Source organism: Vespa crabro, chromosome 25 (genome assembly GCF_910589235.1).
Source record: "Vespa crabro chromosome 25, iyVesCrab1.2, whole genome shotgun sequence".
Taxonomy (NCBI): domain Eukaryota; kingdom Metazoa; phylum Arthropoda; class Insecta; order Hymenoptera; family Vespidae; genus Vespa; species Vespa crabro.
The window spans coordinates 3217364-3241851 of NC_060979.1; the positions used below are offsets into that span (position 1 = coordinate 3217364).

The window sequence follows — 24488 nt, forward strand, 5'->3', positions numbered from 1 at the left end:
GATAATATCATATAATCTGTACTTATCGGATAGATAATTATTTTCTCCGCAGTATATATATAGTTTTCTACTTTATATAACGAGGAAAATATATTTTTTAATTATAAAAAAAAAAAGAAGAAAAAACCGATTATATTTATATTGCTAATATAATTGTAAATATAACGAGATTTTTTAAAAAGCATCAATTGTAATGAAGTTGATTCTGTAATATTTGATAATATTCGACGAATAATTGGTATGGAATAATTTTCTTATTGATCTTTATCTATTTATCATATATCAATGATTCATAGGAATCATATGTGAATTTTATTACAGAGAAGAAAATCTTACAATTAAAAATAAATCTTCTTAAGTTTGTAACATTAACAATTAAAATGCCTAGTTCTTATTTATATGCTATAAACAATGAGGGACGTGTATTTGGCTTATCAACGTCAGGTACTATGTGGCGTGAATTTATGTATTTAGGACTTGAATTTAAACAACTTTCAGCCGTGCCTCATTTTATGTGGGCAATTGGCGGTGATCGTCAAGTTTACGTTCACGTTCACGGCTTAGATATACCTATAAGAATTAAAGAGGAAACTTATGAAAATGAGGTATATTATAAAACAAATATTTTCCTTTTTTTTTTTTCCTTCAAATGGATATCTTAATTTTTGTTTTCATTTTTAATACAATTATAGCGTTGGCTACCTTTAGACGGATTTAGTGGACGTTTATTACCAACAGATAGATATAATTTTTCTAATCAAGATGGTACTGTCGATCGCAGTCGAGATAAAGTTAAACTTCCATCTATGGCTTGGCAATGGGAAGGAGATTGGCACATTGAAACAACGCTGGATGGTCAACCATTAGATCACGATGTAAATATATACAAATGCTATACAAGTAAACAAGTGAAACAAATTTTACATAACTAATATCGTAAAGGTACTAAATTATTTTTTGTTTTTTCTTTATATCTTCTTCTTCTTCTTCTTCTTTTCTTCTTCTTCATCTTCTTTTATTTAATTTGATATTTTTATATTGGTTCATTCGTTTTTCTTTATTATATTAGAAAAAAAAAATGTATATAATGAGATTTTACACATACACACACACATATATATATATATATATATATTCATCCATTTAATTATTATTTTAATCGTGTAAAGGATCGGCTACCATTAATATTATTTTCTTTTTCTTTATTACGATTATATCTTATAAATTTTTATTTACATGTAGATTTTTTATCAATCGTCCACAACAAGACAAAGAGTTATGATCACAGAGAATCTGATGTTTTGGTAGGGCTGGACATACGCAGTTGATTTTCCAGCAACATATTCAGCGAAAAAACAATGGAAGTCTTGTGTCAGAAGGCGCAAATGGGTCCGATATAGAAGATACAGTGCTATGAACTCATGGTGTGCTATTGCACCACTTCACAAAGATCCAACCAAAGTAATGATTTTTAATATATACTAAACAATCATAAAGTTATAAAGACATTTATGTAGACTCTTTTCAAAATGCTTTAGGAACCATTTATCGACGTAGCTGTCGGTGGAAATCAAATGCCTGGTGGTAATCCTGGTGGTTTAGTAGTCTGGGCGGTAACAGCTCATGGAAGGGTATATTATATTGAAAAAGATATATTTCAATTTAAAAATTATAATAACGCATAGATACAAAATTAATAAATATCTATATCTTTATGTTATAGGTGATGTTCCGCGTTGGAACAAGTACAACATGTCCCGAAGGCCAAAGATGGAGTTCTATTAAATTAAATAATGGACATGAGGTCTGTCAAATAAGTGTAGGAGTGACGGGTCTTGTTTGGGCAATTCTTTTAGCCGGAAAAGCTATCATTCGTACTGGGATTACCCGAGAGAATCCAATGGGTGATGATTGGACAGAAGTGGAACCACCGCAGAAAGATTTAAGATTAATACAAGTTAGTGTAGGTACAGATGCTGTTTGGGCAGTTACACACGATGGTAATGTATGGTTTCGGAAAGGTATTAAAGGTGAGATGAGCGGCGTGTGTGAACAATTAGCAGCTGGAACTGGATGGGTTGAAATGGGAAGCAAAATGGCATTGGTATCTGTTGCTCCGAACGATCAAGTTTGGGCTATCGGTTATGAAGATAGATGTCTTTATTATCGTATGGGTATAACACGATCAGAATTAACAGGGAAAAAATGGAGATTAATTAATGCTCCTCTTCAATTAAGTAGAGCCAGTAGCAATGCGAGTTTATCCTCGAGTAATAGACATAGTATGTGCGGTACACCACAACAACAACGTCATCAAAGTTGGAGCTCTTTAAATCGACCTCATAGTACTAGCGAAGGAACAACATTGGTTAGAGAATGGGAGGAACAATCAAGATCAGCACCAACGCCAACATCTTTGAAGTTATGGCAACGTACTAATGATACTGCGGTTACTAAAAATTCTCAACAAACATCTTGCCAGGATATATATACTACGGAAGAGAAAAAACGTTCGGCAAACTCATTAAATATGAGTGACTACACGGAAACAAATGTAGCAAATATAACTATATCAAATGAATCATTAACTAAAACTGGGGAATCTATAGTTGTCTCTGGTAAAGGTATGAGCAGTACAGTCAAGGTCAATCCAGCTGCTTGGAGTCCTGTACATTCTGTTGGATCTATGGTCGGTATAGAAGCACATCCAGAAACAGACGGGAGTATATTTGATCCTGATTTAACTGGTGATTCTGGTGTATACGGAGAGGACGAAAGTGCGGCAATAGTTTATTGGGCTGAATGCGATGCCTCGTGGTACAAAGTAGAAGCCGGTGCATGTTATATGGATTTATTAAATCCACCAAAATGGATTTCAGATAGCAATGGTGTAACGCACGGAGAAATTGCTGAACCATGGAGGATACACATCTTGGAGGAATTAAAAAATAGATTGAAAGGGATAGATTTAGATTTATCTAAGTATGAGAAAGCTATAGAAAAATCATCTTGGGTTAAAAATGGTGATGCAAGATGTAAAGTTAAAGGTAGTAGCATGTACGAGGATTGTATTATTGAATTAGAATGGATAAGTAACGATAGCGGATCATTGGATTCTGGAACTTTAACAATTTTAAATTCCGATGGTGCTACAATTCTAATGCAATTTCCAATATCTGAGATAACTTGTGTTGTTTGCTGCAGCGAACCAGGCAATCCGCGTATAGCTATTCATACACCAAAATTAATACGCTCTAAAGTTCTTACATTACAATTTGCAAGTGATACGGATATGGAAGATTGGCTGGCACATTTAACTTCTGTATCTTGTCAGACAAATAATATCTATGGAAAGCCAAGTCCTAATTCAATTTGGATCACCAATGCATTAGGAGATGTTTACGTATATGATCCTGCGATAATAGAGGAAAATCAATTTTCCGAAGACGTTTATGTACAGGAATTAGATGCCGCTGGTAAAGATTTACCGTTCGAAAGTATATTACAAAATAGTTTTGGATATGGGAGTTCATTAAAAATAACAGTATGCATTCACGACGATGCCGACAGACTTTCATTTAATTTAGTATGTTATACGACAACATCTTTGAAACAAAAAGGTATTACGGATTGTCACGACGTGGCATTGCATTTTAATCCACGACTTAAAGAAAATTTAATAATAAGAAACACGTATCAGAATGGACAATGGGGCGACGAAGAAAGAAACGGTGGGAGTCCATTAAAACCAGGCTCTGATTTTATATTAAATATTGTTTGCGAAGAACGAGGATATAGAATTTTTATTAACGACACGGAATATACATTTTACAGTCATAGAATATCACCACAAAATATTACACATTTACGAATAAAAGGATTAATGACGTTGTGCAATATTCTATATAAATCTAGGTCAATTATAATCGAACCAATAACAATGTTTTGGAGACAAATGGGTGGACATTTGAAAAAAGTTGAAACATGTTCTGTCGGTGTTACATGGGGTATAGGATACGATAATACTGCCTGGGTATATACTAATGGTTGGGGAGGAACTTTTTTGAAAGGATTAGGAACTTGTAATACAGGAATAAATACTATGGTAGATATACATAATTATTTTGTCTATGAAAATCAACGTTGGAATCCAGTAACAGGATATACTTCTCATGGTCTTCCTACGGATCGTTACATGTGGAGCGATGTAACTGGTCGTCATAAACGAACACGGGAACATACGAAATTATTATCAATGCATTGGCAATGGGTAAAATATATATTACATAATTATTAATATATATATATATATATATATATATATATATATATTTTTTTTTTTTTATCTTTAAAAATGAATAATAATATAATTATTTTAATAAAAGATATCCGACTGGATTACTGACTTTCATACTCCCGGAGGTGTTGACAGAGATGGATGGCAATATGCCACAGATTTTCCATCGCAATATCATGGGAAAAAACAATTTACTGATTACGTAAGAAGAAGAAGATGGTATAGAAAATGTCAACTTAGTACGAGTGGTCCTTGGCAAGAGTTAGGAAATACGAAATTAGTTGATGTCTCTTTATATGTATGAATTATCATTTACATTTTTAATATAAAGATTATTTCTGTCTAATAATATTTTAATCATTTTTATCAATATACATTTATAGACGGCTAGTAAACCCGGTGAAGATTCTCTTATACATGTATGGGCAGTAGCATCCAATGGGGAAGCTTTATTTAGACGTGGTGTTTCTGAATCTTGTCCAATGGTAAGAATATTTAAATGTAATAATATTAATAAATTTTGTGAGAAATATAATATATTTTCTTATAACATAGGGTGTATCATGGGAACATATACCAAGCGATCAACCATTAATAGGTATTTCTTGTGGACCAAATGGACAGGTTTGGGCAGTTGGAAAAAATGGTTCTTCTTATTGGAGACTCGGTGTTACCCTAACTAAACCAACAGGTATAATATAATACATGAATTTCTATTTAGAATAATTATTAATACAATACATTTATATAAAAATATATATATGTATATATTAGGTCTGCAATGGCAAAATGTTGAACCACCATCAGGAGCTCAATTGAAACAAATCTCAGTTGGGAAAGATGTTGTATGGGCTTTAGACACAACAGGTAGATTATCTATTCGTCGTGATATACAAGCAAATATTTTCCCAGAGGGTAGTCATTGGCAAACATTGCCAGCAATGCCAAATGATCCTATTCATATAGGTAAATATAAATTATATACTTTTATATATTTTTATTATTCAATGGAGGTGACAATATTTACATATAAAAAATGTATGTTTATTATTATTAGATATCTCAGTTATAAATTCAAAGCAAGGGTTTAGACATATTTCTGTTGCCAAAGATGAAGGACAAGTGTGGGCGGTTTCTGGTGCTGGTATAATATGTCGAAGAATTGGTGTAACTAATGAAAATCCAGCGGGAACAGGTTGGGCAACTGGTATAGGGGTAAGTCCTGACAAATTTTTTTAATCTCCCAGAGATTTTTTATATATATACTTTTAAATATAATATCAATAAAATATTGACAGGCAAATTGGCAGCATGTAAGCACTGGAGGTATAATAAATAGAAGAAATTAATTGCTTATAAAAAAAATTTTTCAAATATGTTTTCATTATGTATATATATATATATATATATAACTTTATATATATATATATATACACACACAAGGTAAATGACGAATAGTATGAAAATTTCATACATTAACTACATTCCATATAATACAGAAAAGTATTATTTTTTTAATTTTTTATTTTTTTTTTTTTTATTTTTTTTTATTTTATGTATTTGATAATTATTTATAATATATAAAATAATAAATTATTTTAATATATTATTGTTAGTCGTATTTGTAACATAGATTTGCTTTTATGCAAGTAAATATGTATAATGACAAATGGAGAATTATTTATTTAAATATTCTTTCAAATTGTAGAATCGAAATATACTTATTTAATTTATAATCATACTATTTTTACAAACTATAGGTCTTAGAGAATAAAAAAAAAAGGGATCAGATTTTGCAACTGGGAAATTCTTAGAATGAAATATAATTTATAATATGAATAATTTAAATATTTTAAAAAATAATATCAACATCACTTAATATATAATAATCATAATTTTGAACAATTTGTATGTATGAAAGCAGTATGTATTTTTGAAAAATTATGCTTGTGATTAATAAATTGTGATTATCTTCTATATAATGTACTGCAATAAACACAATAATGCTATCATATCTTGAACATATATTTTTATATTATCTAACTCTCTATACACATTTATACGCATATATATATATATATATATATATATATATATATATATATATATATATATATATATATTATTTTATTACTTTATAATAACAATTTTTAAGATATACATATTGAAAAATTTACAGCATTAAAATAATAATATGTTTACATATAAAGTTTTTGATAATAATTATTAATAACTTAAAGATTAGTATAAACAAGAATTTAAAAATTTTTATAATACATATTAATAAAGATTGCTTGTAAATGTAATTAATTATTTTATTCATTAAAAATATCAATTTTTCATGTGGCCTTTGGGAATAAATTTTAAACAAATTTAAAGAACTTGGAAATATTTTCCAAATTTTCTAGAACTATATAATATATTAAAAATTTGCTTATAATACTTAATAATAATGAATAAAAATATTTAACATTTTAACCATAGCTATTATATCCTATATATATATATATGAGTGTTTATAATCGGCCACTTTATTGTCGCAAAAATGCTCGATTTGTAACAGGAACACATAACGATGGTGGAGTTCGTTCAATAAAAGGCGCGAAAATATTATTCAAGCTGATAACACTAGATGGCGCCAGAAGTATTACGAAAAATACTTTCTCCTTTCTTTCTTTCTAATTTATTATCTGTCCTTAGGCAGGTTGGGCAACCGGTGTAAGTGGTAAGTCCTTAAAATTCTTATCGAAAGATTTTTTTTTATATACGTCTTTAAATATAATATCAATAAAATATTTTTTATATAAATTAATATTACAATAGAAATATATCACAATAATCATTGTTATCTTATATAAAATACTTTAAATTGAAAATATATTAAAACTTAATATATAAACGAGGTTATTTTGTTTGTGGCTTTACGTGGCTGTGAAATTATATATCGTATTTTTAAAATTTTGTTATGGTTCCACTTTGATCCGCATTTTTTTGTTTCATTATATTAAGTTCAATTTTATTCTTTTTTCCCTGAACACTATGAGAAATTCCATAAAATAGATAAATAGAAAAACCTATAAATATATATATATATAAATAATATTAGAATAGTATATATTTTTTAAATTATAAATGTTTTAAATTTATATATATATACATATTTTTTTTTCCTTTTTTATTCAAGCAACTTACCAATTAACATCCACACGATAAATCTAATCCATGTAAACATGTCTAATTGCAACATCAAATAAAGATTTATAAAAATGCTACAGCATGGTATCAATGGAACAAATGGAACCTGAGTAAAGAAAAAAAGAAAAAAGGATTCGTTATTAATATAATATATTAATAATTTATAATAATATACTGTGTTATATACTTTGAAAGAGAGTTCGACTTGTTGAACTGGTTGTCTACCAATAGATGCTACATTTAATATTAATATAAATGCGAGTATTATTATTATTACAAATGCTATTACATTGCCATCTGTTATATCAAATTCAACATAATTTGATATAATAATAAGTATAAATAAAACGAGGGCTAAAACAAAAGATTTCAATTAAAATCATGTTCAATTAAAATAATGTTGTTAAAATATTTATAAGAAATTTCTTTTAGAATACTTACTAAAACTAGCTATACTACATTTTGAAACTATGTTGGAAATATGTGATGGATCCTTATGATTATTTAAATTAAATGTTTGCTTGAATATATTCATTGCTGTAAATTCATAACCATTCATTGTCACTTCAGGCATAACATCATTTTCTTTTTGATATCTATGATTCCAAATTACAAAGTATTTTATTTAACATTATAAAGTTTTTCCTTTGCTTTATTATTTTTTTGAAAACAAAACAAGTCATAACCAACCTTAATATTAATACTGATATTGCTACTACCGTATATGCCAATAATGTTCCAATAGACATCATATCGATTAATTGATGGAGATTAAAAAGAAGAGCCATAATTCCTGGCATAATAAAAGAGTATATTAAAATAATTATATATTATATTATATATATATATATATATATATATATATGCATCTCATAATCATATTTTATATATTTTTACTAACCAGCAAGTAGTCCAGAAAGTATTGTACCCAAAATTGGTGTCATGGTTTTAGAATGTACTTTAGAAAGCCACATAAATATAATCCCATCACTTGCCATAGCATACAATATACGTGGCAAAGGAAACATAGCACCTAATAAACTCGTACATAAAGCAAAAATAGCTCCAATATTGACAATCCATTGGATGATTGGCCATCCAATTTGTTGAAAAACATGAGGGAATGGAGCATCAGGATTCTAATTTCACATGATTATAAATGTTACGATTAGCGAATAAAAAATAGCAAAATATATTGCAGGTAAATCACCTAACTTACACATAAGTTTGTTTGCAGTCAGTGTAAAACATTATACCTGATCGTAATATGGCCACATCATGGTCAATACAGTAGAAATACTAAAATATGCTGCCAAAATAATAATAAGAGACAAAACAATGGCTAAGGGTATATTACGTTGTGGTTTCTTTGCCTCTTCACCGGTTGTAGCAACAGCATCAAAACCCACAAAGCCATAGAAACATTTTGCTGCACCTGTCATTACACCGGTTATTCCAAATGGCATAAAACCACCGGTACCAGCATTCGTTACATTTTTAGGAATATCATCTATCGAAATGAACCAATTTTTTGGATTGGCTAAAAATTCAAACAATTAAAATCAGATGTCAAGATTTAAATCTAATCTCATAAAAAACTTTATTTACCTTTAATAGAACCTGCTACTATAACGATAAGAATTGTAAGAAGATTGATGACAGTGAATACATTATTTAAAAAAGAAGATTCTTTAACTCCCATGCTAAGTAAAACAGCAAGTAACATAACCATGCCAAATGCAAAAAAATCAGGATACTCTGATAAGAAAGAAATGTCTATAGGCATGATAGATTGCAAAGTTTTTCCCATAATATTTCCTATTAATGCATCAATATAATTACTAAGACCTCGAGCAACGCTTGCTGTACCTAAATTAGAAAAAAAAAAAAAAAAAAAATAATTACCTTGTCAAAGAAATAATTACAATAGAAAATTATAATTAAGATGAAAACAATGGACGTACCGATAACATACTCCAATATTAAATTCCATCCTATGACAAATGCTATAAATTCGCCAACTGTTACATAACTATAAACATAAGCTGATCCTGCTTTTGGTACTCTTGATGCAAATTCCGCATAACACATTCCTATAGAATTTGATATTGTATATAAATCAACTATTAAAGTCATAGTAATTTTATATAAAAAGGAAAACATTATTCCAAAGTCCAAAAGATATAGAAAATTTGTACGAAGGGACAATTAGATTAATAGAATTGTATATATCAAAATATTACCAGCAAAAGCAGAAGCAATAGCAGCAATAAGAAATGAAACACAAACGGCTGGTCCGGCCGTTTCTTTTGCAACACTTCCGGCAAGAACATAAACGCCTAAACCAAGAGTAGAACCAACTCCAAGGGCAGTTAAATCAAATATATTTAGAACTCTTGCCAACTCGCCCTTGCCCTCTTGATCATCATCAATACGTTTACGTGACAATGTTCTCCACAGATTCGCTGCCATAACGATTAATCCTTTCTTCTTTTTTTATAACTGTATAAACTTTATAAACTTATTTATATAATAATTCATACATTTGAGATCATCATCCTTGAATATTAATAATATAATGATCAATCGATATGTCTATATAATAAATAAAAAAAAAAAAAGATTATTTTATTATTAAAAGAAGAAACTAATTGTAGAAATTGTAATTAAAGATTTCTCTTGCATTACATAAACTGATACGTCAAGGTCAATGATCTATCGGCCTGTAACTATATTTACAACGTTGATTTCGTCATGATCTTACGTTGTTTTATTTTATTTTATTTATTTATTTATTCTTTTTTTTTCTTTTTTCTTTTTATTGGTCCAATCGAATAAACTAAATCACATTGACGTAATTAATGAATACAATTGTTGATATAGTTTTTCTTTTCTTTTTTTTTCCTTTTTTTTTTTTTTTTTTTTTTTTCTAAAGAAACAAATTATTGAATGATTAATATAAATCGTCAGGAGTCCATTTAAATTGGATCACCACGTATATATACGTAACATCCACGTAGAGAGTTAGTCATCTATTTAACATCCAAGAAATTTTCTGCGTGAAATAGTCCAAGGTAAAACAGTTCTTCATTTTTTCTCTTCTTCTTTTTCTTTTTTTTTTTTTTTTCCTTGTACAAATACACGAAATTATTTCAAAGGAATTCGAAATCGACTCTCGTAAATATATTTGCGCAATTGATCGTTATATTAAGTTTACACAATCACGTTTAGAAACATATTTCACCTCTCAAATGTTCACATTCAAATAAAAATGATATTTAAACGTTATATAATAGTTAAGGTTAATTTAACGAAAACAATTTTCTTTTTCTTTTTCTTCTTCTTTTTTTCTTTTTATTTTTTATTTTTCCACGACACACAACGCGTTATTTTTTGTAGTGAGTAACAATTTAAGTAACTAATATTTGTAAATGACCACTTGTTTTCCTTAGTTGACTTTTCATAAATAGATAAGTACGAAAAACGAAAACAAAAGCAAAAAAAAAAAAGAAAAAAGAAAGAAAGAAAGAAAGAAAAAAGAAGTATACTCGAAGAAATAATATTAGTCTTGTAAATTTATTAATTCGATTAAGAGGCATATGGCATGGAAACATTTTAAATCATAAATAAGGCTAATAAATTAATAATGACAAATGAATGTACTTCATTAATAATTAATTGAAAGTATATAAACAAAATTTTAATCTTTATTTGTAATTGATATGTGTGTGTGTGCGTGTGCGTGTGTGCATGTATATAAAATATTTGTAGAAGATAAGAATTATTATAATAAAAATTACGTTTCTCGTTATGTACACTGTACCTTTTAACAGAATTTCAGCAAATAACGTTTGGAAAAGGTATGACCTCGAGGAAAGAGAATGTATGTATGTACATTCAATGAATTCATCGAATGAACACATGATTTTGTGATTATTATTCTCTGATAAATAATAATGAAAATAAATTATAATAATAATTGAATTTCTTAGTGCATTGCCTTTTTTTTTTCTTTTTTTCTTTCTTCTTTTTATTTTTTTATTTATTTATTATTTCTTTTTCTTTTTCTTTTTCTTTTTTTTTTTTTTTTTTTGGTTCTTTTTTCTTTCGTAACAATAAAGTATTCAGCACGCGCGATTGAAATAATCCATAAGAGATTATAATTATAAAATATGTCAATTGAAATAAGACGTATCAACAATAAAGAGAGATAATTCTTATCTTTGGTAGAAGAGAAAGCTGCCGATCTTGATATGAATATTTAATATATTGGGTGTTCCGAAAATTTCGATATATATTTATCGAAAATTTTCATTTCTAACGATAAAGAAATATATGTGTATATTTCTTCACATTCAATAACAGCAATGTGATAAAAGAAAGAGAAAGAGAGATCGAGAAACAACTTTCTCTTTCTGTTATATATTTAATATCCTCGAATAATATATTTCTATTGTGTTTTAATTTTCCATATATATATATATATATAAATATATATTTATTTATATATATATATATTTATTTATATATTTATATTTAATACAAATAACATTTGAAAAATTTGTTTATCTTCGTTTATATGATGAAAATAAAAATGTCAATTTCATGTTTTAATTTATTAAAATTATTAATTATTCGTTAACATTATCGTCATATCGATCATATCGCCATATCTACATGTCATGATAATTATGATTTATGCCTTCCTGTTTTTTTTTTAGAAAGATAATTTTTTTTTTTTTTTTTTTTTTTTTTTTTTTTTTTTTTTTTTTCCTAAGTACTTATATGAATAGATAAATTTTCCAAAGACTGAATATATAAATATTAATATCGATGTATACATGCAAAAGTATATGCATAATAATGTGTGCAAGTTTATTTATTAAAAAAAAAAAAAAAATTAAAAGAAAATAAAAGAATAAATAAATAAATAAATAATTGTAAAACTTTGATATACTATATTATGATTTAAGTATATTAAAGTTTAATATAAACAATGAATCAATGGAATAATATATATTTAATAATACAAAATAAAAATATAATTTATTAGATAATCTGAATTCACTTACCTAATTTTGAAGATGCTCTTTAAATAGAGAAACAATATGATCAAACAATATTTCATATGTAGATAAATTTAATCAATATATAGGATCGCGCGCGCACACGTAGTCAACATATAATAAAATCGCGAGACTAGGTCAATCACGCTCGAACCGGTCACACCAGAGGACGACTGTGAACTAATAAGTACAGTAATATTATGACTCTCTCTCTCTCTCTCTATATATATATATATACATATATCTCTTTATCTCTCTCTCTCTCTCCTCTCTCTCCCACCTGTCTAGATGCTAATAAAATTGAATTGACTACTCCCACTGTGATTGAGAAGAAGGACATTTGTATTCAAACGATAACTATGAAAACCTGCGAATACATAAGATATTTCAAGACATCTGGATTATTCATTGTTACATCAAAACATTTTCTCATTATGTATTTATCGTGTAAATTTATTATACGTTAGAAAAAAAAAAAATAAAGAAAAAATAACAAAAAAAAAAAGAAAAACAAAGTAGAAACATTATTTATTTATTTATTAAATACTTACAAAAACGATGGAATGTGATATTATTAATCTGTGATCAAATAAAATCTATATACACGAATATAAATTGTTAATTAATAACAAAACTTATTAGACGCGACGTTATTTATAATATCAATTTATTTATCTGTAAATTTTTGATATGTCGTTTGATTTGTCGCACAGCCTGGACATGTATGCAATGACTCATGTATAAAAATTTCACAATCTATACAGAAAACTCTTGAACATTTTTCACAAACATAGATCTAAAATGATATATATATTATATATATATATATATATATTTATATATATTATGTAATAATAAAATTTTCAATATTTTTGTCAATACCTTTTTATCCTTTTGTGATAATGCCTTTTGGCATCCATAGCACATTGTAAATTCATTCTCATAATCTAATTCTTTAAAAGGCGCAACTGGAAATAAATAATGATATGATCTTGCCAAATGCGGAGCAGAAACAAGAGTGAGACCGCATGCCCTACATTCGACTGGAAGTTCGCAATGTTTACTTAGACATTGTGGACAAAGGAAACCAGTACTTGTTAATTTTACAGATCCATCCGAGTTTTCTGCGTGACTATAATTGATTATATTAAAGTATAATTTTTAAATCATTTATAATTATATGTAAATATAATTGTACATACCACATGCATACTGCTATTGAAGTATCTGTACTGGAAGAATGCAATGCATGATGTGGAAAACCCATTTTTACAAGTGCAGCATCTAATCTAGTAGCAGCAGGTGGTGGATCAATATGTGCATTTAATTGTTCTTTAAAATGTTTATCATCTAAAGCAACGCCATGCTCTCCACCTGTTATAGTTGCAACTTTTTTACAAATATATAATTCTGCGGCTAAACCTATTACGCTACATCTTATACCATCCGACTTCATAGCCTAAAATCAAATTAATTATTATTGCATTGAAATATATTATTTTAGATTAATAAATAAATTTATTTACTTGTATAGTTTCGGTAATATCTCCAGGATCACATGTAGTAAGTGAACCAGTTATTATTATTATTTCTTTACTGGCATGTGATGGTAACAATTTAAGCGATTTTATAGCTAATTCTAAAGAATTTTGTAAAGATGGTTCACCGGCTAATGACGTTTGTTGTAAAGCTTTTATTTCCTAAAAAAATTATAAAAAATATAAAGACCATTATTATACTTTGATATCTTATAATACCAACCTTAATATGTTTCTTTGAATTCCCAGCTAAATCACTGATTTTCTCAGCCCTTTTATTTTTAGTAATAATCAAACCAATTTGACTTATAGGATTTTGATAAAAGAATTCATCCACAAAGTCCTCTAAAAGCTTACAATTATTTTATAAATTCATTACTATAAATTAAATCATTACTATAAATAAACTTATTTAATGTTTATATATAAAATACTTTTAAAGAGCATAGCAAACGTGTTGGTTTTAAATCTTGATTTGACATTGCTTCAGAGGTATCAAGAATAATGTATAAATGTCTCATCATTCCTAATCTGGCGCCAGCTTTTCTTTCCAATTGCCTTTTTCTTTTAGCATTATGTATAATATCGGCAACGGATGCTTCAACAAGACCATCATCATCCTCTTTAATTGCCTCCCTATATAAAAAAAAAACATATATTACATTCATAAAATTCTATCATATAAATATTTTTATATTTGGTTAACTTTGTCTTTATAAATTTCATAATAATATATATACCAAGTTTTTTCATAACCAGTTTCCCATCTGTATTCTTTTTCTTCTTCTTCATCAGCCATATTTCTTAATTAAAAAAATATACTCTGTATGGAGTAATATTAAAAAAATTCACAAGAAATAAACACTATTTAAACTTAATAAAGAGCAAAAAAAGAACCTGGATTATCACCGACGTCATCGAAAACCATTCATGTACTAAGACTATATTTGCCAGTTAGATTAGAAAAAGAACGAAAACATTGTAGTAGAGATGATATCATTCTCTTTATCTGACAAAGGACTTTAATCGTTATGCGCATGCGCGATAATTTTCTCAAAAGAAAGCGGGGATGTTATCTCACGTGTTAAAACATGCCATTTAGAGGTTATAGCAGTCAGAAATTTATTAATTCAATACACTCTTCGAAATTTATGATAATTTATCTATTTGATTATTACAATATATTAGTTCTTTTTTTTCTTTTCTATATTTTTTTTTCTTTTTTTTTTTCTTTTTTTTTTTCTTTCTTTTTTTTTTTTTTTTATTTATAAAGATGGGTAAATTGTGTTATCTATGTAATCGAAAAGCGTCAAATACAGAGAACATTTCATTACATAGGTAAATGTATAAGAAATATTTATTAATTATTTAATAAATTTCTTATAATTGTCAATAATGTATAATCAATTTTAGTTTTCCAAAACATTTGACCGTACGTCAGAAGTGGTTAAATGTATGCGGATTAAGTTTAAACGACGATGTATCACATAGTTATATCTGTTCTATTCACTTTGCTGAAACGGATATAAATAAATGTAATACTTTTGGAAGAAGTAAATCTGTAATTAAACCTGGAGCAGTCCCTTCAATGTTTATAACAAATCCTCTTGTCATAGAGGAAGAAGTTGATCGATTGTCATCAGAAACATTCACAAATGTGACTGTAAATGACAGATGTAAATATATTTTGTCTGAAACTGATGATACAGTTAAAGGTAAATCTAAAAGAGTTTAATATTTTATACATATTTATTAGAAATGGCAAATTTATCTTTTGATTTATTTATATTAATTTTTTCTTTTATTCCAGTTTCTGATAAAAATTCTAAATCCACACTTTTGGAAGATAAATCATTTACTTATAAAAACGATGATGCCAATAATAAAGGTAAATTCTATAAAGCAAATAAAATTAAGAATTAAAATTGGTAATTTAATAACCATGCTTTTTTTTTTTTTCCTTTAATCGTTTCAACTAACCATTACTTTTATTACCATAGCACCAAATGATAATAGCCACAGTACTTCCAAAAAACAACGAATATTTTTTGAACCTCGTTATATTTCGGAAATTACAATGACAGATTTTACATCTCCGAAAAGGGCTAATAGAGTTATCAAATTAATAAAAGCGACAGATCAACAAAAATCAAAGCGTATTAAAAGTTTACAAGATCAAATGAGGAAACTTAAAAAACGCGTTAAATTTTTACAAGATGTAATGTCGTCTCGTTTGAAGAAGAAAAAAATAATATCTGAAGAAAGCGAAGACACTTTTACGGTAAAGTATACATAAATATGAGCTAATGTTAATTTTATCTTAAAACGTTCGTACATAGTTCAAAATATTTTAAATAAAAAAAAATTTAATATATTTTTAGTTGATCGTAAAAAAAAAAAGCTTTTTCAATGGATACAGTGTATAATTATATTTACATGTTGTATCGTATGTTTTATGTGTATTTAATGATTGTGTATGATTCAGTTTCATATTTAACCGCCTGCGCAGAATACTTTGCGCACAACGGAAAAAGTAACTTTTTTCTATCTTACTTCATCGGTGACCCTACTATCAGTTATGGAGAACTAACAATATATAGTCCTATTACATATGTATATGATCGGAATCGACTTGACATTAATTAACATAGGTCTATCTCTTTTCATCCGGAATATCAGCAGGTCCGATTGTAAAAGGCGGTAAATTCAAAATCCTTAAAAAATCTATCAAGTATTATCATTTCTTTCGTCTATTAATTAATGTGATTAACATTATATCATATCATAAATATAAGATATAAAAGAGATGTGTCTATTTACTGATAAAAATATATAAATATCGACGATATAAAAGGTAATAAAGTTGGAAAATGTAAGATCGGCTTCCCGCCAAAATAATTGTCGTCATTGGGTCTGGCGGTTAGCGGGCGCCATGGCGCCACCGTCGGAAGACGCGATCACTGTTTTCATTCCGTCTCGTGCTGGTTAGTGGTATTTTCTGGATCGTGAAAATCCGATTTTTCTACGGTTTATCGGCCGTAAGTCGTCATCATTGGTTCGAGAGATGATCGTTAATAATAATCGTTCAGGTGTCTCAAGTGCGTTCGGAAAGTATTCTTGGAAAAACAGGAAGTGAATCTAGACGGAGGGAAGAGCATTTAGCGAGGAGAGCCATCTTGACGACGAGCATCGGCTCTCTTCGCTCGTGGTAGAGACAGAAGAAGAGGAAAGGAGTCGCGTGTGGCGGCAGCAATGACATCTTTCCGAAATAATCGCGATATCACGACGCGCTTGAATTATTTCCGTTAACGGTAGTCGCTTCGCGTAAGGCCAAAGCCATTTTAGCCGGGTGATCCGCGTGCGTTAACGCGAAAACGAAGGAGGAAGGGAGAGATAGAAAGAAAGAGAGAGAGAGAGAGAGAGAGAGAGAGAAAGAGAGAGAGAGAGAGAGAGAGAAAAAGTGTATGTTCTGTGTGTGTATATCTACATTGAGAAAGAGAGAGAGAGAGAGTGTGAGTGCTTAGTGAGTAGTGAGAGAGAGAGAGAGAGAGAGAGAGAGAGAAAAAGAGTGAGAAAAGACGATAGAATATGTACGTCGAAAGTCGTCGTACGTTGGTAACTCCATGCGACTTGGCCGCGTTTACAATGAATACGTGCTTGTGTCCCTCTTCAAATTTCATCATTTATGCGGGAATTTGTTTCATTTAAAATCAAACCAATTCGCGTACGGTATATTTGCTTTTACATAGCGCTTCTTCACCGACGGTGATCGAACTGGCTGACGTGGAGGATTTATATCAGAGTATAAAACGGGGCGAACATATAAAACATATAGGAGCGGCTCTGGCGGTCTATCGAATTGAAAGAAAATGTTCGCAGTTCGATCCTCACCGGCGCCGTTTCGTACAAATTATTTTTAGTAACCCGCGAATCTTTGAAATTTCTTTTTCTTTTTTTTTTTTTTTTCTTTTTTTTTCTTTTTTTTTCTCTTTTTTCTTCCTTTTCTTCTTTTTCCTCTCTTTTTTCTTTACTTTATTAATTTATTAATTATTCGTTATTATTATTCATAGAAAGAAAAGATATATATGTATATATATACACACACATTAACATATAGATCTATGTGTGTGTATATATATATATATAAATGGTCAGTGAAAGGAATAGAATTTCTTTCGAAATATTTTCCAACCTATTTTATATTTTCGCGCTCGATTTATATAAACTTTCGTATATCTTATCTATGATATTATATATATATATATATATATATATATATATATATATATATATATTTATTTCATTAAAACTATAATTTATATTGAGTATTTATTTTCATTATATATGCAGTTTCTTTCATTTCATTTTGTTTATTTATTTATTATTATTTTGTTTTTTTTTTGTTAATTTTTTTTTTTTAATCATTTTATATATAACAATAATATATTATTAATTATAAAATAAGTAACAATATTATATAGTTTTGTCAGAAAAAGTATATGTATGGTCTTGGAACTTACACAAACTTTTCATTATATTATAAGATCATTTATTTCTTTTAATATCATTAACATCAGATATTTGAATAAAGTATGTTTTAATTTGTAGCAAACTGTATTCGCTGACAACGCAAATCCAAATATAATTTTGAACAAGATGGAAGTGGATGATGGCCCATCGGCTATCAATACTAATCCTAGTAGTATAAAAGGTAATCCTATTTATATATTTTATTTTTGTTATCTATATTAAATAATCCATTGAGAATAAAGTTATTTGAAAATTATATTTGTTTATTGTATGCTTTTGTAATATATAAAATTGTAATATAATTTGTATTATATTAGCTGCACAAGAAGAAATGGGACGTTTAGATATCTTGGTCTGTGGTCAGTGTCATTCTGTTTTTCATTTTATTGAAGAATTTCAAGAACATCGTACCAAGGAAGGAGCTTGTTCACAAGTATCACACTTTCGTGAAAATACTAATGTTAGTATATCAGAAAGTAATCGTAATTTTATCGTATATTGTTCAAGGAAAAAAAGAAAAAAGAAATGACATATTTAATAATTATTTTCAAATATCCATAGAATGAACAAAAAGCACAAGTTTGGGCCTTTCTTTTGTGGAAAGACACACAAATTCAACAAGAAGGTTCAGATAGGGATTCGACCAATTCTTGGAAACTTTATCAAAAATGGTGTAAAATGGATACACATATTAGAGATTCGTGGATAACGGCGGGGAAAACTATTCAAACATTTACTAAAATTAGTAATGCAAAAATGCAAGAAGTTCCAAGACAAACAAATTCTAATTTGGAAGGTATTTCTTGTAAAAGATTCCTTCTTTTTCTTTATTTATTTATTTTTTTTTTTTTTTTACCTACATATTTATTCCCTTGTCTAAAACTGAATGAAATTTCATTGTCCTGTAGGAACAAAGCCAATAGTAGTACGTAAAGTCATAAGAAATGGACAACCAGAAGAAGGATCTGATACAAAAAAAGATGTTAGATCTTCTGAAGTAAAATCACAAAAAAGTTTAGAATCTATGGAAAGTGAAGTTGATAAGAAAGAAAAGCCAAAACTTAAGCCATCTGTTAAACCGAAGGTAATATTATTAATTAATATAAATATGGTATATACAAGTATTACATATTTTTATTATTATTCTTTTTCTTTCTTTTTCTTTTTTTTCTTTTCTTTCTTTCTTTTTTTTTTTTTTTTTTTTTTCTTTTTTAGGGTAAATCTTCAAAGGCAACAGGAGAAGAAGATAGAGATTCTAGTAATGAAGAATATATTGTGGAAAAAATTTTAGCTAAACGATTTAATCCAAAGAAGAGATGTTCAGAATATTTACTCAAATGGGAAGGTTATTCGCAGTGAGTTCAATATCTTTTTCTTTCTTTTTATATATTAAAATTAGTGATATTTTTTTTCTTATATATGTATATATATATTTATATAAATTCTCTATGAAGAATATACATAAATTTATAGTGAGAGCAATACATGGGAGCCTGCAGAAAGTGTTGCAACTTGCAAGTACTTATTAGAAGAATTTGAAAGAAATTTAGCAAAACAAAAGGAACTGAAAGCAGCGCAACAACAAGCAAGTACTAAATTATCAGGAAAGGTTGCAGCACAAAAAGCTATAATAAAATCAGCAGATGCTAGTAAACCAGGTCCAAGCAATGTGGCTCAAGCAGGGTATGTAAATAAATATATATTAATATTATTACATAAGTATTTTATATAGTACATTGTTTTAATCTTTTTATAATATGTAGACGCCCTATGCGCTCGAGTAAATCTAAAGCAATGGACCAAGTAAAACAGTGGTGTGGTTCAATGAAAGACGAGGAGAGTGACAGTACGTTTTATACACATTCATTGTCATATTCTAATAATAATAATAATAGTAATAATAATAATAATAATAATATAATAATAATAATAATAGTAATAATAATAACGATGATGATGATGATGATAATGATGATGATAATATTGCAACAATATTTTCAAAATTGCAGTATTAGGAAAAAGAAGAATAGATTATTCTGATAGCGATTCTGAAGAAGCTGGCAGTAGTGCCGCAAAAAGGGCAAAGGGTGATACAGGTAGCGATGAAGATTGGACTGGAGAATCAGAAGAAGAAAAGCTGATAGGACGTAGTGATGTAATACAACGTGCATTTAACCGTGCAAACGCGCAATCTAATGGTTCGAACAGGACTGTTTCTACTACTGATCTTGCAACTTCATTGGGACTGCAGTCACCAGAAGGGGCAAAATCAAGTCAACCTCCAGTATTAGTCGCCAATGCTAAAGGCGTTGTTAAAGTAGATCCTAAACAAATGCCAAATCTAACATCTGGTGTTTATGTAATGTCTCGAAAGGATGGCATTATAAAATTAGACTCATCTCCAAGTGGAAAACTAGCTGTAAAGGGTTCTCCCACAACACAAGGTGTTTTAATGGTACAAAATCGGGATAATACTAATGTTGTAAGAAAACAAGTTATTTCTGCGACGCAATCAAACTCAATAACTCCCGTGAAAGTAGTTTCGAAAATGGATGGAAGTCAAGTAGTAACACAAATGAAAGTAGTTTCTAAGCCAATTGCATCTAAGACAGGAGGTATACAAAAATCAGAACCTATTAAAATACAACCTAAACCAGATCCATCACAATTACAACAAATACATGTGGTGACTGCAGTACCAGCTCCAATAACGTTACAGCCAAGAATAAGTACAGGTATACGACCTAGTCCTGTTGCAGTAACGCGTGGCGCGGATGGTCGTCCTCTGTTACCTAGACCAACACTACGTGCAGCTACTCCAACTAGTGTCCTCGGTATCGGATCGCCCATTCGTACTCCTGTTAGAGCGCCAGCTCCTAGACAACTACAAGGCCAACAAACACGACAAGTGCTACAGAAACGTACAACAGTTGTAAATACTCAAGCTAGTTCACCTAGTACTGCAACGGTGACTCCTGTCAGACCGAAATTTACGGTACTTAGTTCACAGGGGAAACAAGTGATTAAATCTGGAAGTCCTGCACAAAATAAACAATCACCTAAATCATCATTGGGCAAACCGCAGTCTTTATTGTCGCCACAACAAAAGTTGTTAATGGCAAAGAGAAAAGCACAGGAGGCAGCAGGTTTGATTAAGCCAGGTGGACGTGGCATATTAGCTGGTAATCGTGCGTCGGCTGGACGTGGTAAGGCTAAAGCTGTCGAATCGCCAACAGTTATTGCTCCAGGTAACAAACCTAAAGAAAGTAAATTAGCAGAAGGGGACGGACTTCATATGGAATTTCACGAAGTTGGTTCCGAGGAAAGCAGTAGCGAAGGTGAACCAGAACTTCCTCCACCCGAGGCAGAAACAATTACAGCTGCTGAACCTGATAGCCCGCCACGACCATTTACTTTGTGCCCGTTAACCGGACGTATAATCGGACCCGATGGTGAACCGGTTGAACAGCCTGCAGAAGCTGAAAGTGAACCAACACCTTCAACAACTTTACCAAATGTTAAAACCGTAACAACTCCATCGGAAAGCACAGACACCGTTGCAACAACAACTACTGCTGAATTAGTGTTACCTTCTCTTGATTCCCTTACAGAAGGTGGTGGTATTATGAGAGTAGAAATGAGTCCAGGAGGAACAACAGGTACTATTGTTCAGACTAGCGAACCAGCACAAATTCATTTACCAAATGAAGCAGTATCTGCTCCAGATCTTCCTTGTTTAGATGATACAACAACAAATACAGTAACACCATCAACCACAACTGTATCAACATCTTTAACAGAGACACCAGTAAGTGAATCTACCAATACAACAGGAGTAACATCGGCCGCAGTAACATCAACTACAACTATATCGGTTGCATCTACTGATGTAAATAAGCCAGATGAAAAAATGCCAGAAGAAAGAAAAGTAACAGAAGACACATCTAATTTAGTAACAATAACAGGAGAAGATGGTGTAGTATATCAAGTAACTGGACAAGCTGATGATGGTCAAACCTTATTAGTAACGCGAGGAGCGGATGGTGAACAACAATGTGTATATGTTACTACCGAACAACAAGGAGATGAAGGATCTGTTTTAACATTGGACCATGCTGTTGCCGAGGCTGTCGCACAATTAATACCAGATCAAGTCAATCTTACGTCACAGTTCTATGTAAAGGAAGGTGACGCAGAGCCTACCGAAAATCCAATGGTAATGTCTATAATGGACAATACGAATGCTACGGATGTTACCGGAAGTCAAGAGGATAGTGATGGGCAAGCACAAGTCGTGGCACAAGTTGTACAGGCAGAAGAACCAACACCAGGTAATAGATAATTTTTTTTTTTTTTTTTTGAGACAATCGTTTTAATATAATTTATATGTTTTAATATATTTTTATTATAATTAGGTGGGACTAGAAGAGTGGTATTACTTTTGCCAGATGGAAATTTAATGATGACTGAAGTTGACGAAGAACAATATGCTGCGCTTGAACTCGACAAATGAAGATTTGTATCGTTTAGACACATGTGAAGAGAAGGAAAAAAAAAAAAAGAAATGACAAACAAACCCTGTGTCGAATGAAATATTTACACGAATCTTCTATGTTTAAGGGTGACCATGGGTTGTATATATGTAAGAACGATTACTTCGTACAATTATAATGGACAAAAAAAAACATTAATATTTTCCAGCTAAGCAAGTAAACATAGCTGGTAAAATTGTAAAAATTCAGTACCAGACATATTGAAGTTTAGACTTTATATTAACCCAAAATATTTTAGAAATTCGTCATCTCTCCTAACTTCGAACAATCCCTCTGGAATTTTAATTCTTATGATTCATTTCCATTATACAAATAGTAATAATAATACAAAGATAGTAATATCAGAACTTCGATATCATCAGTATACAGCTTTTGAAGTAAGTTGTACTTGTAGGATAGTGAGGTATAATCTGGGGTTTTATATTTTCCAAACAAGGCTTTAGTCAAAACATTATCTCTCTCTCTCTCTCTCTCTTTCTCTCACTATCTCTCACTCTCTCTCTCTCTCTCTCTCTCCTCATCCCTCTCTCTCTCTCTCTCTCTCTCTCTCTCTCTCTGCATACAAAGTCCAGATGTATACATTTAGGGTGTCGTATAAAAGAGCATAATTCGATGTATTATATTTCAAAGACATTGGTGCTCATTCTTTTTATGTACTACGAAATTGGTGTTTTTACCAAAACAATTATGCTTGAAGCTTGAACCTAGTTTGACTTTATTGATTCTTTCGTTAAGCATAAAAATATGAAGTTCATGAAATGATTTTTTTTTTAATTATTATTATTATTATTATTATTATTATTATCATTATTATTATTATTATTATTATCATTATTATTATTATTATTATTATTATTATTATTATTATTATTATTATTTAAGCTATATAGCTTACATTACACGATATATCTTTAAATATATTTTATTTCTTATCACATACATTTCTAACACTCGTTGTGCTTCATGGACTATGTATGCTTATTTATAACATAAATAAGTGCACTCTCATAAGCAACATCTATAATTTCTGAAACTCTACAGGATTTAAAAATACAAAGTTGTTTAATGGAACTTTAACAGAGTTTTATTATTAAGCCTATTCCTTTTTTTGAATTATAGGAGAGGATTATTTGCTAACATTAATAAATAGTATAATACTTAGATCAGTAATCATGAAGTACATTAGGAATTATACAAGTGTATTTGAATGAAAATAATTCTGTAGGAAAATCTCAATAGCGGCCATGTCTTCAGAATTATATTTTATTTTTACAAATTTCTTGTTACTTCTTTTAAATACGCATACATA

The 24488-nt window shown here is 29.3% G+C and overlaps 4 protein-coding genes across 16 annotated transcripts; 2 read left to right on the forward strand and 2 right to left on the reverse strand.

The window, feature by feature from the left end:
• The first annotated feature begins 63 nt into the window (after nucleotides 1–63).
• Nucleotides 64–6303, forward strand: LOC124432452 (tectonin beta-propeller repeat-containing protein). Of its 4 annotated transcripts, XM_046981432.1 has the most exons (12): nucleotides 64–238; nucleotides 322–605; nucleotides 693–875; nucleotides 1309–1461; nucleotides 1539–1631; nucleotides 1724–4270; nucleotides 4386–4595; nucleotides 4681–4782; nucleotides 4853–4988; nucleotides 5072–5263; nucleotides 5355–5512; nucleotides 5596–6303. In XM_046981432.1, exons 2-12 carry the CDS (start codon nucleotides 381–383, stop codon nucleotides 5644–5646), a joined length of 4050 nt encoding a protein of 1349 aa, XP_046837388.1. In that variant the 5' UTR covers nucleotides 64–238; nucleotides 322–380; the 3' UTR covers nucleotides 5647–6303. The 4 variants fall into 4 exon arrangements, with proteins under 4 accessions (XP_046837388.1, XP_046837391.1, XP_046837389.1 ...); XM_046981435.1 differs by lacking the exons at nucleotides 64–238; nucleotides 322–605 and having other exon boundaries at nucleotides 738–875; nucleotides 1243–1461; nucleotides 1518–1631; XM_046981433.1 differs by lacking the exons at nucleotides 64–238; nucleotides 322–605 and having other exon boundaries at nucleotides 738–875; nucleotides 1243–1461.
• A 390-nt stretch (nucleotides 6304–6693) lies between these two features.
• Nucleotides 6694–12703, reverse strand: LOC124432379 (cationic amino acid transporter 3). 3 transcript variants are annotated; one of them, XM_046981315.1, is made up of 11 exons: nucleotides 12565–12703; nucleotides 9736–10003; nucleotides 9457–9585; nucleotides 9101–9361; nucleotides 8749–9032; nucleotides 8394–8631; nucleotides 8183–8285; nucleotides 7934–8088; nucleotides 7680–7846; nucleotides 7490–7598; nucleotides 6694–7371 (listed from the first exon to the last, which is right to left on the reverse strand). In XM_046981315.1, exons 2-11 carry the CDS (start codon nucleotides 9962–9964, stop codon nucleotides 7250–7252), a joined length of 1797 nt encoding a protein of 598 aa, XP_046837271.1. In that variant the 5' UTR covers nucleotides 9965–10003; nucleotides 12565–12703; the 3' UTR covers nucleotides 6694–7249. The 3 variants fall into 3 exon arrangements, with proteins under 3 accessions (XP_046837271.1, XP_046837272.1, XP_046837273.1); XM_046981316.1 differs by having other exon boundaries at nucleotides 9736–10087; XM_046981317.1 differs by having other exon boundaries at nucleotides 9736–9994; nucleotides 12565–12685.
• Nucleotides 12562–15100, reverse strand: LOC124432380 (general transcription factor IIH subunit 2). The gene is made up of 8 exons (XM_046981318.1): nucleotides 14837–15100; nucleotides 14531–14732; nucleotides 14320–14448; nucleotides 14085–14258; nucleotides 13761–14017; nucleotides 13441–13690; nucleotides 13110–13354; nucleotides 12562–12925 (listed from the first exon to the last, which is right to left on the reverse strand). The coding sequence occupies exons 1-7, from the start codon at nucleotides 14893–14895 to the stop codon at nucleotides 13226–13228; spliced, it is 1200 nt and encodes a 399-aa protein (XP_046837274.1). The 5' UTR covers nucleotides 14896–15100; the 3' UTR covers nucleotides 12562–12925; nucleotides 13110–13225.
• A 195-nt stretch (nucleotides 15101–15295) lies between these two features.
• LOC124432378 (flocculation protein FLO11) lies at nucleotides 15296–24250 on the forward strand. Of its 8 annotated transcripts, XM_046981306.1 has the most exons (13): nucleotides 15296–15434; nucleotides 15510–15811; nucleotides 15907–15984; nucleotides 16097–16377; nucleotides 18705–18807; nucleotides 18944–19086; nucleotides 19188–19422; nucleotides 19535–19710; nucleotides 19842–19981; nucleotides 20100–20309; nucleotides 20390–20472; nucleotides 20636–22957; nucleotides 23042–24250. In XM_046981306.1, exons 1-13 carry the CDS (start codon nucleotides 15370–15372, stop codon nucleotides 23137–23139), a joined length of 4236 nt encoding a protein of 1411 aa, XP_046837262.1. In that variant the 5' UTR covers nucleotides 15296–15369; the 3' UTR covers nucleotides 23140–24250. The 8 variants fall into 8 exon arrangements, with proteins under 8 accessions (XP_046837262.1, XP_046837266.1, XP_046837264.1 ...); XM_046981310.1 differs by lacking the exons at nucleotides 15296–15434; nucleotides 15510–15811; nucleotides 15907–15984; nucleotides 16097–16377 and adding an exon at nucleotides 17011–17134; XM_046981308.1 differs by lacking the exons at nucleotides 15296–15434; nucleotides 15510–15811; nucleotides 15907–15984; nucleotides 16097–16377 and adding an exon at nucleotides 17033–17420.
• Nucleotides 24251–24488: the final 238 nt, after the last annotated feature.

Bases quoted from the DNA above. Each gene is read 5' to 3' on its own strand.
- LOC124432452 (XM_046981432.1), top strand. From the start codon at position 381: ATGCCTAGTTCTTATTTATATGCTATAAACAATGAGGGACGTGTATTT. The intron at 4,271-4,385 runs GTAAAATATATA...TTTTAATAAAAG, and splicing joins TATCAATGCATTGGCAATGG to ATATCCGACTGGATTACTGA. The intron at 5,264-5,354 runs GTAAATATAAAT...TATTATTATTAG, and splicing joins AAATGATCCTATTCATATAG to ATATCTCAGTTATAAATTCA.
- LOC124432379 (XM_046981315.1), bottom strand. From the start codon at position 9,964: ATGGCAGCGAATCTGTGGAGAACATTGTCACGTAAACGTATTGATGAT. The intron at 8,089-8,182 runs GTTGGTTATGAC...TTGGAATCATAG, and splicing joins ATATCAGTATTAATATTAAG to ATATCAAAAAGAAAATGATG. The intron at 7,372-7,489 runs GTAAGTTGCTTG...ATATATTTATAG, and splicing joins TATCGTGTGGATGTTAATTG to GTTTTTCTATTTATCTATTT.
- LOC124432380 (XM_046981318.1), bottom strand. From the start codon at position 14,895: ATGGCTGATGAAGAAGAAGAAAAAGAATACAGATGGGAAACTGGTTAT. The intron at 14,733-14,836 runs GTATATATATTA...TTTTTTATATAG, and splicing joins ACTGGTTATGAAAAAACTTG to GGAGGCAATTAAAGAGGATG. The intron at 13,691-13,760 runs GTATGTACAATT...AATCAATTATAG, and splicing joins TCAATAGCAGTATGCATGTG to TCACGCAGAAAACTCGGATG.
- LOC124432378 (XM_046981306.1), top strand. From the start codon at position 15,370: ATGGGTAAATTGTGTTATCTATGTAATCGAAAAGCGTCAAATACAGAG. The intron at 19,711-19,841 runs GTAATATTATTA...TTTCTTTTTTAG, and splicing joins AGCCATCTGTTAAACCGAAG to GGTAAATCTTCAAAGGCAAC. The intron at 20,310-20,389 runs GTATGTAAATAA...TATAATATGTAG, and splicing joins AGCAATGTGGCTCAAGCAGG to ACGCCCTATGCGCTCGAGTA.